The 14834-nt window shown below is 31.9% G+C and overlaps 1 protein-coding gene across 1 annotated transcript; it reads right to left on the bottom strand.

The window, feature by feature from the left end:
* Positions 1-1117: 1117 nt before the first annotated feature.
* Positions 1118-6096, bottom strand: LOC11423771 (protein tesmin/TSO1-like CXC 2). The gene is made up of 10 exons (XM_003610696.4): positions 5841-6096; positions 4977-5137; positions 4167-4881; positions 3161-3639; positions 2993-3067; positions 2352-2532; positions 2173-2268; positions 2028-2094; positions 1763-1916; positions 1118-1678 (listed from the first exon to the last, which is right to left on the bottom strand). Exons 1-10 carry the CDS (start codon positions 5907-5909, stop codon positions 1339-1341), a joined length of 2337 nt encoding a protein of 778 aa, XP_003610744.2. The 5' UTR covers positions 5910-6096; the 3' UTR covers positions 1118-1338.
* Between the last annotated feature and the right edge of the window lie 8738 nt (positions 6097-14834).

A 14834-nucleotide genomic window follows, 5' to 3' on the forward strand; every position in this document is an offset into this window, starting at 1 on the left:
TTATTATTAATCAAAATGACACTAAGAAATTAAATTTGTTCCTTAATGTTGGGTTATAGTGTCAAATTCTTATAAATGAACCGAGTGATGTATTATCTCTATGGATAATGAAAGATAGATGGATAAATTGATCTTCAATTGTTTGGAAGAGTGAAAATAATAGTATCATTATAAAAAAGAGAATACAAAAATATATTTTTAAACTTCTATACATACTTTTGAATACATTTTGTCAAAAAAAAATAAAAAATACTTTTGAATACATGTTAATCTTATTTATCAAATAGTCTAATGACTAAAATTTCATTTATATAATGAATAAGCAGACACATGTTAATATGCTACTAAAAGATATTTTACAGTAATATATTAAAGGAAAATGCTAAGATGTGCTCTAAGAACACGTATTAATGATGTCAAATAAAAATTATGTTTCAGAAATTGTATCTAATTATTTCTTAAAAGGTTGAACATTAGTTCTTCTCAATAAACTATTGCTATTAAAAATGAGTGACCAAAGGGAGTGACGAACTAATCAAAACTCAATTACAAGTGTTTTCTCTTCCTCATCGCTTCCATTGTGTCAAACAAGTTGAGATCCTTCATTTTTTCAAAGGTCAAAAGAAATGACATGTTACATTTACATAAAAAAAAAAAAATAGACACAAGTATTGATGAGACATATTTTAAAAAAAAATAAAATAAATACGACCAATATTTGTGTCTATAATTCTCATAATTGATAGGCTATTTACCTATGTCAAACAAGTGAAATCCTGCATTTCTACCCCATCATCATCCTCTCTGACCACCACTTTCTAGATTCTACCCAACCAAAGAGTGAGGGATCAATTCCAAATAAGCAAAAACCGTTTCATGCAGACAAGTTTGTTCATTATTCTATCGTGGATTACAATGAAGAATGACAGATTCCTTAAGTCAACCCCAACTTTTTTTGTCATATGTTCCATGATTCCATTCCAGGACATGGGCTTCGTACTTGACACATTTATACTTGGTATATTAGTACTCTATGCATGTACTTTCGTTGTTGAAGGTGCAACATGAAACAACAGCTCAAATAATTAAAATTCCAACGAACTTAATCATGACGAAATGTCCAAAATCACAACAGGAAAACTTAAAGATTAATCCCGGGAATTATTATAACCATTACTTGAATAGTACATTATGGATGACACACAACATATTATTACCATAGTGAAACAAACTCAATATACATAAAATCTAAACATGACTTTTGCTGCGATAAACTAAAAACATAACTGAAGACAGGGAACGGATGATGGCTAACATACAGGGAAAATTGTAACCATTCTAAGGGTGATGTGTGAGAGAAGGAAACGATGGAATAGATTGTAATATCAACTTCCTGCCACCTCTGCGACTAGGCGACGATCCCATTTCACAGTTAGGCGAAGAGATCCTTTTGCCATTTGGAGATGAAGTTTTGATGCATGCTATAGGAGAGCTATCACCACCACGGAGAATTTCTGGCATTTCATCGTCTGGAACAGTCTGAAAAGTCTTAGATTGAGACCAAAGAGAATTTGGTTTTGCAAGCTTTTGACTGGTCAAATATCCAGAACCAGTGAGGGTTGTAACAAAAGATCTTGGTGGCTTTCCCTTTGATGAAAAAGGCATCGGAAGCAATGACCTGTTGCAAGAACTAAGATCAATCAACAAGGGGACATCAAATTCGCAATCTTTAGCTGACAAACAAAACGTCTGGGTATCAAACCTGGAAAGCCGTAAAGGTGTTGAGACCCCAGCAGAATCAGGATGATCTTCGATATTCTGAATTTCAGTTTTTTGAATAGCTTTTTCCTCTGCACCCTTGTCACTAGTTTCTGTTTCTTCTTCTGTCTCGCCTTCTATCCCTATAGAAGCAGAACCTGTACAAAAATTGATAAAAGGAATGAGCAGACATGTAAGACGAATTGAAAGCTAATGGCCCTGATTGGCGTGCCAATCTACCATGGTGTGCAATGTAAGGGAAAGCTTACCATCCTTTCTACCAAATGCGTTCTTGCACCCTTCACATCTGCAGCTAATGGAGCAACCAACACCACCCTTCAAAAGAAAACTACGATAAGTAATTCATATTATAACTGAAACTTGAGGTAAACATGATATAGTAAGGATCAAAACCTGATAGCATTCACAATATTTCTTTAGGCAGTTTGATTTTTTGCAGTTGCATCCTCTTTTATGGCGTGCTGAAGCTGGAGTTTTGTTTGGGTCAATCTACAAGAAGACAATAATTACTACACTATAAAATTTGCTTAGAATCACAACAGCAAAATACTAAATTTGATTTATCTTCTAACCCCAGTTTCAGGCACAGAATCAGCACTTCGGATGACTTTAGGAGCAAATGCAAGAGGGTTGCGGGATTCAATTTGCTTGCGAGTTTGAAGAACGGTATCTTCATGGATAGGTTTGTTGAAGCATTCTTGACAGGAGCAAGGTTCTATGCAGTAGACACCAGCAGCAAAACACTCACAATAACTGAAAAAGAATAATATGGTTAATTCCAGAACCAGTATGGTCATTTTCAAGTCAATGCTGCATATAACCATAAGGAAATTAATCAAGTGATTGGGCACAAGTGGTTAATGAACTCCAGTAAAAAAAAACCTCGCTGAAAAAACTTAGGCCAGAGTTTACTTGTCTCTTGGCCAAAGTTCGGATTACTAGGTCCCCTTCCTTTGAGAACCGGAAAGCTAGGACATTAAAAACTAATGGAAATTAACAATAGGCCTTAACAATAACATGCAGCCCATAAAAAGGATCAATTAAACATAGAAAATGGTCGTCAAAGTGCTTGGCGAAAGTCATTTAAATTCTACAAAATGGAAAACATAACTTATTTAGTTTTCAAGGTTTGATACAAGAGAGTACAACACTGGTTGAAGGATGTTTATCCCAAAAACAAAAACAGATGAAGAAAGGGTTTGTTTCAACTTACAGCTTCAAGCACTTTGATTTCTTGCAATTACAACGTTTGCAGCCCTCAATTTCTCCGACTGGCTCTGACTTACGCCTGCATATCCAAGTTTAGTATAAGTATAATGAAAAGAAATCAATGAGATGGAATTTTCAAGCATAAAGCAGGATAATCGACAACTTCGCTTACCTTTTCTTTTTGGGGCTATTCTGATTGAAATCTTCAGTAGCCATGTAAGCTATTGGCTGGGGACAATCTTCGGTAGGCTGAACCCCGTTGTCAGATGGGACCAATTCTCTTTCAGATGATATTGATACAGATACGACCGATAGATGCTGATGTTCTTGGCATGCAGAGAGTAGCAATGATGTAGAGCTGGTCAGGCTGAGTTGTCTTCCAGAAGTCAAATTTTCAATTTCTTTGCCTTTGTGATCCTTTACGGAAGCAAGTGCATTCAAGTGTAAACCGATACCCGGCAAAATGCACCTTTGTGAATTTGCGTTGCGTTTTGCAGGGAGCAATTGGTTTTCATTAGCAGCATTCATTGTTTCAGACTGTTGTGTACTAGAGTTGGTGTTTGAATTATCATCTGCAATCTTCCTTCGCACACTGGCCATCTCAAAGTCAAGACAGCGCCTCCGAATACCACGGTGTGTGACAGAAACAAGCTGAAAAACAAGTGATTCTAGAGTGTAAGATATGTAAAATAAATATATTAATAAATCAGATACAAGCAAAAAAAAAATCAATTTTAACAATTTATAAACCCCAAAAGAAAACAAAATGCCATACAACATTACAACACACTTCCAAACAGAAGCATAATTTAGGGAATACAAACAACAACAAAACAATGATACGGTATATTGCTAGAACTAGAAATGTTATTTTAATATAAACCATAACAAAAATTATGCTATACTCAAAATGTGAAATAACATGCTTATATAATATGGTTGAATATTTCTCTAAGAAAGTCTTGTGTATTCGTATTTCATATGAGCACCTGTACTCATACTCATTGCCTAGAAATCATGCCTTTCGGATAAACTCATGGAAAAACACAATTACAGGTACAAAAACTTATACCTAGAAATGATTGTAACAGAACTCTCTACTAAACCCAGGGAAACATACAACTACATGCAAGAAAAAAATATAATAGACATGACAGTAAGGGAACTCGCATTCCTACCTCATTATCCATTTTCTCATTTGAATTGCCGGTCATCGAAGAACCATTGGCAAGATTGTCCTGTGTATGGTCAGTGTCCGTTGCGGCTACTAGCTCAGAACAATGATTTTCAATTTCATGTTGAGAACTAGAAGCAACTGAATCAACCATGTAAATCTTCTGATCATCATTCCTGGTACATTGTTGTAGCAGGGGGACAAAATCGCTGAGTCGTATAGGAGAGCCTGATGATTTCTGCATCATACCCTTAAAAGCTTCTGCTTCAATTAACATATTAGCAGAATTGGGAATTAAACCATCCCAATCACAGTCTGAACTTTCACCCTTTCGATCGATCTGACTTGTGCCTTGAAAATGCAATTCAGCCTCAACTGAATCTGTTACACAACCTCCCTGAGGATATGCATCATCTGATACGGCTTCACCAGACAATTCCAAAAGTGTGTTATCCTCATCACCACAAAGTGTAGGATCATAACCAGGACTACCACAATTATACTGTAATGATTGTGGTAGCTCATCGGTAAATTTCGTTTCTTCATTAGATAGCTCAATAGAAACATCTCCTACTGAAATCAGTTGTTCAGCACTTTCATCCAATTCCCTCGAGTTATGACGCGAAAGAGTAGGCTCTTCAATAGCCCCATCATTTGAGTACAATTTATTTACATCTTCATATGAATCTTTAGCCTTTGATTCTTCCGGCTGGTTATGTCTAGATACATAAATAAATTGGTTATCATTAGAAATGGATCAATAGAGTCTACACATGTAACTTAAAACTATAGTTTTACTCGAGATTTTGACTACCTGCGTAGGAATCTAGACTCCTTGAGAGAGGTAACATGAGGCGATGCGAAAACAGACGGAGGCGATGAAAAGCTAAGTGAATTGAAAGTCTGAGTTATGTGAGCAGATTTAACTGGCTTTATAGGAGATAAATTGTTGATATAGTTGAATACTGGTGAATCCTGCATATATAACAAGGTAAAAGTATAATTAAATTGGGATTTAAAAGATAACCTTACATATACACACATAAATTAAGTGTAATAATCATTTCAAAGACAGTAATGATAATTTTATAAATAAAAAAATGTAAACAGAACAGATCAGAGAAAAATTGTTAATTGAACAATATAAATAATGAAATTAAAAATGCATGCATGATTACAGAGAGAAAAGGTTGACAATAATCACCTACTCAAGAGCAAAATCAATTAACATTAACCCGAAAACAATGTGTAAAAAACTTTAAATCACTTAAATCCTCATAATTAGATGGTTAATTAAGCAAAAACCAAGAAAATGAACTAAATTAAACTTGTAAGAACAGTGTATCCGAAATTAAAGGAAAAGGGGGGAAAATGTGAAGTGTAAGAGAGAAGAAACAGAAAGTCAAAAGTGAAATAAAGTATTAAAACGAATTTGAGCAGAGATCTAGAAGAGCGAAGTATGCTTGAAAGCAAAAAATTCAAAAAATTTCTAAAACGTAGAAGAAATAAAGTACTGAGTAAGATGGTGAGAAGAAGAAGCAATTAACATAAAAAGGTTAAAAAAAAAAAAGAAGAGAAAGAAACCTTGAAGCCGGAAAATAAATGAAAAATGAAAAAATCGAAGAAAAAGGAAAAGGGAGGGTGTGAATAGAAGAAATTAGCGAAGGAAGGAACTGACCTCGAACTTAGAGAGGGTGGTGTTGATCTGGTTCCTCTCTGGGGTATCCATATTGATATTCATGTTCATATTTCAGAGAGGGAAATCACACACACACACAAACACACTTTTCTCTAGACTAGAAGATAATAAAATGTTGTGGTGTTTGTTTGTTACATTTGAGGATGATGAGAAGAAGAAGAAGAAGAAGAAGAAGAATGAATAAATTCAAGAAGGGGAGAGAGCGGGAGAAGAAAGGGTTTTTATTTTGTTTGTGGGGACAACAACAACTACGTACCCTACCACGATCCTGCACACAGCTGTCGGTCTATTGTTTCTGTTTTTTAGGGTACTACTAGTAAGTAAGAGTAATTTTTATTTTTTCTTCTCTTTTTTCTCACTTACCATTCTTTTCATTTTTTTATATTACTCACTCTCACACACACTGCCTTAAAGTAACGTATAACAGTTATGAATCGAGCAATATATTCTGTCTGTACTCTTTTATTTTCTTATATCATCTTCTTCCACCGTTTCACTTTTACTTTTTCCGTTTTCTTTATTTCTTTAACACAATAATTATCATGCTCCAAAATTAAATGGATGATGATGGATAACATATTTCTAGTGTTAGGTTGGTGAGTTTAACTCATTTCATTGTGTACGAGGATTATTATTTGATTCATTATAATTGTGTGGAGTACTAACTAACTATTACTTGTAAAAACAATGCTGTGATCAATTTCCAATGATATTTTGTTTTTAGTCATCAAATCAAATACACAATGTATGCTAGTCACAATTTTACTAACTTTTATACAAAATTAAACACTATCATATTTTTCTTTTAAATCATTATTCATGTGAATTGATGATGTAATATTTGATCGTGAATTTAACTCAATTGGTAGCAATATTTTTTAATATATGTTCAAACCTCAAATATCTCACTTATCCTCCTCTTTAGAATGAAAAATTGATTTTCGAACTACCGTTTCTGTTGTGACATCAAAATTCAGTCCACATATATTAGCTAATGTGAACTACATTTTTAAACACAAACATTGATTTTCTAACTATTATTTTTGTTTATATTAATTACATTTTTAAATTAAATATTCATCTTAATATATGAGTTTCTAGTCATTAGACCGCTTGATAAAAAATAATACATCGTAAAAAAAGAAGTAAAACAACCATACGTTTTCTTTTTTATGTAAATAAATGCTGACAATCCAACCAAAAATAAATATGGAATAATAAATACTTTTATTTGTACAAACGTATGGAATAATTTTTCCTTTATTTGCTTTGCATTGCATTGAATTCTAAACTCATCCACCACCTTAAGATTAGACTCTAATGCAGTATAAGAGGATGGCTAGAAACCTTGTCTTTAATTTTTCAACTGATGTCACAATAATTAAACCATATAAAGAGAACGTTTCAACGTTTCAGCCTCATGAGTAATTAATTGATTTCATTTTCAATACGTAATAAAAACGATTGACCAGTTTAATGGTGATGACAAGCAAACAAGGTAAGACATTGTGCAGTACAGTTACTTTACTCAACAAATAGTAGTAATGATTACCATTTGCATTTGTGGAAAGTATTTTTAACCATTACTTACATTAATTAATTAATTAATTAATTATGCTTTTGATAAGTAATTTATGAAAAGGAACAAGAAAAAGGAAAAGAGTGATTCAGAATCTCATGAAGCCACATCCGTTAAGATTACTAACTTGGTAAAGAAAGTGACACGATGGTACTTTATGTTTTAGCGCGCTACGAATTTGAAAAGGGAAAGATTCTGTGTTACTAAGGCACACCAAAACTCGTGAACACTCGCGTGCATAGTACGTTGACATGAATGAATGAATCTAAGACAAAATGAAGAAGGACAAGAGGGTCCATTTTTCCATTGTAGAACACAATCCTATAAACACGAATTTCCACACATGATGCAATTTAATACATCAACATAGTGGTATGGTACCTTTGATTAGGGTGTTACTGCTATTAAACAACTAACCTATTCTTGTGTTTGTTGGCCCGTTCCCATCAAACTTTTCTATAGTTCCAATTTTTACCTCATATACAGTAGGTCCTAACTCTCCTAATTAATCACATCACAATTGGTAAAAGGAAAGATCTCTCCTAGTGATAAAGCAAGCATCAAAATTCAAAAGAATAACGTGATAATGTGGACATGTTTAATTTTTGAAGGATAAATTAATACTCATACCGTCCATGTGAGTTTAGTGTCCATGAAAGTTTAGTTCACTTACTAAGGAATAATGCATGTTATATGCAGGGGTTGGGGTTCGAACTCCGGACACCCTACTTATTCATCATCTTTAAGGTGAATTTATCAAGTCGATGGGTTATTTGACAAAAATAAATTAATACTCTTACTTTTCTTTATCAAAATACTAATAGTTGTACCAACGTGATGTGTTACACAAGTAATAGATACTTGTATTTTTTTGATCAATACTTGGTCTATGGTTCGATCCTTGGTATGTGTATAGAAAAATATATGTAAGAAAATGTTAACATTTTAAGTGAATGTCACTTATATTGAATGATTATTTTCGACATGTACACGCGAGGATACCAATGAACTAATAAGCGAATGCACTAAATCATCGTCGAGTATTAAAAAATTTAAGTTTGTATCCATGAGGATTGTGAAATCTCAACATTACTGTTAAGATAGTGGTTAGAATATGTAAAGATTGGGGATTGCTCTTGGCAAGTGGTTGATCATTTGAACTTATGAAAATAAGTAAAAACAACTTGATCATGTCAGATTTTCTTCTCTCAATTATTTGGTAACTACATACAGTGCTACCATCACAGTTGTCTGGATAACCTCTTTTATGACATTTGAACAAAATATGTAGGTCAATGTATTAGTTACATACACTCTTCTTCGTGAGTTACAACACTTTAATATCTTAGGTGGATCCATAACCATCAAAGGTCGGAATGAATGCCGAATTATTTTAACAAAACATCAAACAAAATAGTTCTCAAGCTATAAAGGATTGAATGGTTAAATTAGGTCAAACCACAGAACCAGAGTTAGTAGTCATTGAGACACAAATCAATTCATAAACATTTGTAAACATATAAAAACATTAAGGATTAATTTTACTGAATAAAATCAAAGCAATCAACCGTTTTCAATGGATATTAAAAGTTACAAAGTCAAACAGTTATAGAAAAATTCCTCCTTCATGACCTAACCTAGAAAATCAGCTACTCATACTTTCTAAACATAAACTATTGAATATGAAAAGAAAAACATAAGCAAAAGATCATTGGTTGATGGTTTATTGGCTCCCGAATGGCTCTAACCATCTAAAATTGCGTTTATGCCTTCCTCTGGTCGTCAGATAATGTTTTTCCACTAGCCTAGGGCTCATATATTTATAGGTTTGCGTTTGCCAATTTTTTATGGAATGCTCAATGCACAATACAGGTTGGCCATGCACGAAGCAAGTTTCGATGAGACGGTTCGCTACTTGATTTCCTTCATATATTGCGACGCGCAACTCGTAGTGCACATCACGAGTTAGGTCACGCGTCGGTCATGCATTTTCTTCACTTCTTGTCTCATTTCTTTATACCAAAATGTCTGTGACGACTATACCTTAGGAATTAATCATGATAAAGCTTGTAAAAAAACATACCACAGTACGAAAGTTGATTGTCTTGAGTGATATTTGACGATTCCAACGCTATTTTCTTATTTTTGCCCATTCATTAATTTCTATCAAATCCTTCACAAAACTATACTAAAATACAAATATAATTGCTACTTAAACTCTAAAATAACTCTATAAAAGAGCTAAAACCCCTAGATAATTTTATGTCATCTGATACTTTGATTTACAAAAAATATATATATGAATAATTGTAAAATATTGTTGTGAATATCAATTAGGAGTTCATTATTTTGTATGCATCAAAAAAATTTAAATAAATAAATGGTCCCGCTAAATATACATAATCTTGGTTTTAATCACCCTAAATTATTTTTTAGGCATTTAGTCCTTAAAAAATAGACATGGTAGTAGTCTGCTTATCTTGTTACAAAATATTTTATTTTAATCATTATTTTTCTTATTGTGCTAGCGTTTAGACGCGGTCCTTTTTTTTATTGCGCTTTTCTTAATGATTTTTTTATTGCACTAAATCGTGTAAATTATAAGTAATATCTTTTATTAAATTTTATTTTTGATTAAAATTATAGGTATAAATGTTTGTGACTTTTAAAAAGTAACAAGTTATGTATACCTTATGTCAACAATATAACAAATACGATATAAATTTTTATATTTTTCAACAACATCAGGCCAGAACATACTTGTATGGACCCGAGCCTGGCCTACAATTTTTTTTGCAAGCCTAAGCCTGATGAAGTATTGACTTTCGTATGCCTATTTTTTTTTGTCCGACCTGACCTATTTAAAAGTTTGACCTGAATGCCTATTTACATGCCTCATACATATTAAAGTCATTAAAAAGTCTATTTTATCGTCTTTTAAATAGATTAAACCGACCTTAAAGCATATTTCCCTCTAAAGCTTATCTATCCATATATAAGGCCTTAAAAGCCTATTTCACTACAAGGCCTTAAAGTCTATTTAAAAAGTCCATTATTTGAGTTGTTTCTAAATTTTTATGTATAATATAAAATATATTTTAATAAAATAAAAAATAAGTTTTAATAATAATATATCGAATTACCCCGGTGTCAATTTGAGTGGGTTAATTTAGCCTCTTAACAAAAGTTTTAATAATATGCATGTACAGGTTTGTCTATAAGACTTTGTAGGCTTCTTTGATAGTCTAAGTCTCACATATTTACTTTTTTTTTTTTTGAAGGAATCTCACATATTTACTTAAATAGATTTTTTCAAAAGTCTATGCCTGACCTTTTTAATAAACAAACCAAGCTATGCCTAACGGGTCAGTTCGTAGGCCGACCTGATCCATTCCAACTCTAATTCTTATAGATAAATTTATTTAAAAGTATAGTTTGAATAAAGAAAAATTCAGCAAAATCTCATATACCCTTTATATATTGTTATAGACATAGATATGAATATTAAAAGGGTTATGGCGTTATGCTAACAAGTACCTTAATATAAATTAAATAACATATTTGTTTTTCAAAAATTATAGTAGTAACATATATGGACAACTTAGAGAATTACCAAACTAGTCAGAAACAACAAATGAAAACTCCGAATTTTCCCCCGAATCAAAACTGAAATCGAATCTTAGTTATGTTCAGTGATTAAGAAAATCGTATCAAAAGACTCATTTCTGATAAATAATATTAGGATAATGCTTAATATTACTATCATCATTACAATTAATTTGACCATGAATAATCAATGTTTTTTACAAAATTATTAACACTTTATTTTATTTTCTTACATTGATTCAATTTAGTCACCTTCTGGAATCTGGATGCCCCCTCCGCCAAAAAGACACGATATATTATAAGTTTATAACTCATTCTCCCATTCACTTAGATTATGGTCGGACCTAGCTTATCTTATTTCATAATTCTAATTCTTTTTTTTTCGAACTAGGATTAATTCAAACCGTGGTCATAATTGTATAATCAACAATACATTATGCACCCAAGTGGATAAAACGTACGTGATGTGTAAATATCTAGTAATGTGATTGGCATATTAACACTGGTCTTACACAACAAACGTACTATTCATACTACTGACAATCATTGCTTCTAAGAATATACTACGGATTATGTTAGTTGTTTATTGTCAAAATCATCACTAAGCTTCATCGACTTGTCCTATGAAATTCAAATAATTCTTGGTTAGACTTGTTCTGGTGTTGAATATGTATTGCGTCGGACATTGATACATATAATTATACTCCCTACGTCTCATATTGACCTGAATAGTTTTACTATATTTTTCTAATAATATATAAGATAGATAATATCATATAAGATGTTGCTCGATTCATCTCAATGAATATAAATTTTCATAATTTTTTTAAATAAATAATTAAAGATAAAAAATATGCATTAGTATATATGACAAAGTCAACTGTGTCACTTAATATGAGACAGATTGAATATTCCATTCGGTCCTATTTACAAGAGAAAGTTGAATCAACAACAGTTCATGTATCTTGACTGAATTTTTAACCAGATACATTCATTTTTGTTGATCCAAATTTCTCTTATAAATAGGACTGGAGGGGGTATTAAATTATGTTATTTTTTCATGTTATTATTTGTATCGACGTTTGCATGTCATATTTGGTGTCCGTGGATGTACTTAGTAGGACTTGACAAGTGGACGGTATGATCATAATAAAACTACCAAGGCATTTATGTTAGTGAGATAGGAGGTGAAAAATTTAAGTTGCTCACGAGTATGCGCTGCCTTATCATCTGTTTCCAACTTCCACCGTTTATTCTCTTCCGTAGAGGTCCCCTTTAGTAGGGTATGTGGTCCCAAAGTGTGTAAGTCATGCAGTTAAGTGTTCTCCTCACGTGATTTATCCTACCCACATCAATACAAAAGAGAAGAAAATAAACAAATAAAATACGTAAAAAATAATAGGGGTATGGTGAAATAAATAATGATGAAAGAGTGGAGTGGAGTGGTGAAATGTGTAAATGTGTTGGTTTCTTTTCCAACCTACTCCCTCCCCCACATTCCCTAAGATATGAAGTTCATGCGAATACGAAATCATAGTGTTGACTATTTAAGTAACATGCGTACTTTGTCTGTCACGTGCTATATGCCTGTCAATTGCACCTCAATTTAGAGCTTTTGAGAACCTCATCATTATAGTACTACTACTACTACACTACAGTACACATTCACACAATTAACAAATCAAGACTTTAATTAATCTTTCTATACAAATTAGCATATTCAACGCAATCTAGATAAAAGGATTGATTCAAAAAATAGGTTCTACTTAAACAAATGGATTTGTCCTTATTATTGTCTAACTTAGTATTCTACTTCAATCTCAATCGCTAATGGGTCTTGTTAACGAGTGTCTCCGCGTACTCTTTAAGCATACCAAATTAGGATATTATTCTTTAAAAAATTCAAATAGTTCAATTTCCAATGCATTGAATACATGAATTTTCATGAAAAGTTACTCGGTCTCTCCCGCAATAGATAACTCATTTGAAAATTTGCAATTTTGACCTAACTTACTTTAACTATATTTTTCTATTAATATACAAATATAAATAATATATCATATAAGATGTCGTTAGATTCGTCTCGATGAGTATTTTCAAAATATCAAATTTTTATAATTTTTTCTAACTTATTATTCAAGATATTTAAGTTCAAAATTATGCATTGGTATGCGTAATAAAGTCAACTGTGCCATGTATTATGGGACGGACGAATTACTATTTAAGACCTTAAAGAATGCCCCAGGAGCACTTGTTAACATTTCCCATTGTTAATTAGTGTACCAAAACATTTTTTATTCTAAAGAAGTTGTCATGAAGTATATTACAAAAGTCGTGCCCTCAAGGGCACATGTTAAGGAATTCATTATAGAAATATATGTATTAAAAGTGGTGCATCCAACTTTTTTAAAAGTTAAAATATTATGATTTTTAATACAAAATTATTCTTTTTAGGTTTCTTAAGATGTGTTTTAGGGCACAAGTTAATATGACGCATATACTTAATTTTTTACTTCATGTGTCCCAAAATAAGCATTGTAGTCGGATTTTACGTATATCAATATAGAATTTTGATAGTTAATATATCTAATTATATATTAACAAAATTATAAAAAATGAAATTTTGAAAATATTCGCAGATCAAACAACATTGTATATACAAACATTTATATTTATATATTAATAAAAAAAATATATAGTCAAAATAGATTATGTAAATAATACACATGATGATACTTACTTTGGAACAAATGGAATAATAGTTATTGATTCATTACTTTTTTAGAAACTTTAAACAACCACCCTTTAAACACTTGCTAGCAAATATATTACCCTTATAGTTTCAGCCAATTGAAATTTAATTGTCTAATTTTAATTCAATGGGTGAGATTATTCACTGAGTTACGTGGGTTTCCTACTACACCAATGTTTTTTCTTTATCATGATATAATCATATTTGATACGCGTCCAATATTAATTTTGAGTATGTCTTCCACCAAGATTTGGATTCAGTCGTCATGGTGTAAGAGTTTAGTACTCTCTCCGTTTCAAAATGTAAGTAAAAGTGGGTCAATTTAAGTTGATGTATTTGGTACAAATTTTGAACTAAATATATTAATTTTTGTTGACTCATTTTTACTTATATTTTGTCATGGAAGTAATATCTTTTCCTTCACCCAAGTTCAGTCGGTAAAAGAGTGATATTTGTCGTTTGGAAATAAAAGTTTAACATAATTATAGCTTCTTTCTAAGCACATACATAGCAGTGACACTCGCGAGGAGTCAGGAACTCTAGCTTAGAAAAACAATGAACATAGTACTATAGAATAAACGGGGTGGTTGGATTCTTTGTTTTTTAATTTGTAGATACCATTTGCTACATGGATATGAACAATATATAGGCCAAAAGTCTTGAATTAAAAAATAAAATATGGGTGGAAGATCAAATATCAAGGATGGTGCAGGGTTGGTGTCAATTGTTTGTAACAGACAACAAAGGGATAATATGTTTCCTTGTGTCAGGAAGGATATATAAAAAAATAAAAATCCATCAAATATATATTAATTTTCAAGAGTATATGCCAAAGGAATCGATACGAATTTTTAATTTTTAGGGTGTATATATATATGTATTGATTCATGTACGTTTCTGGAGGAAGTTTCTGTAGGTACGCTAATTTAGTTTATAGATTAGGTTGTCGTCTTCTACAAATCTCACTGTTTTCATTTTCAAGCCTAAAATAGTAGTAGTATGTGTTTGATTATTGTGAGTTAAACTGTGAAAAAGG

Source organism: Medicago truncatula, chromosome 5, assembly GCF_003473485.1.
Source record: "Medicago truncatula cultivar Jemalong A17 chromosome 5, MtrunA17r5.0-ANR, whole genome shotgun sequence".
In the NCBI taxonomy this organism is placed as follows: Eukaryota; Viridiplantae; Streptophyta; class Magnoliopsida; order Fabales; family Fabaceae; genus Medicago; species Medicago truncatula.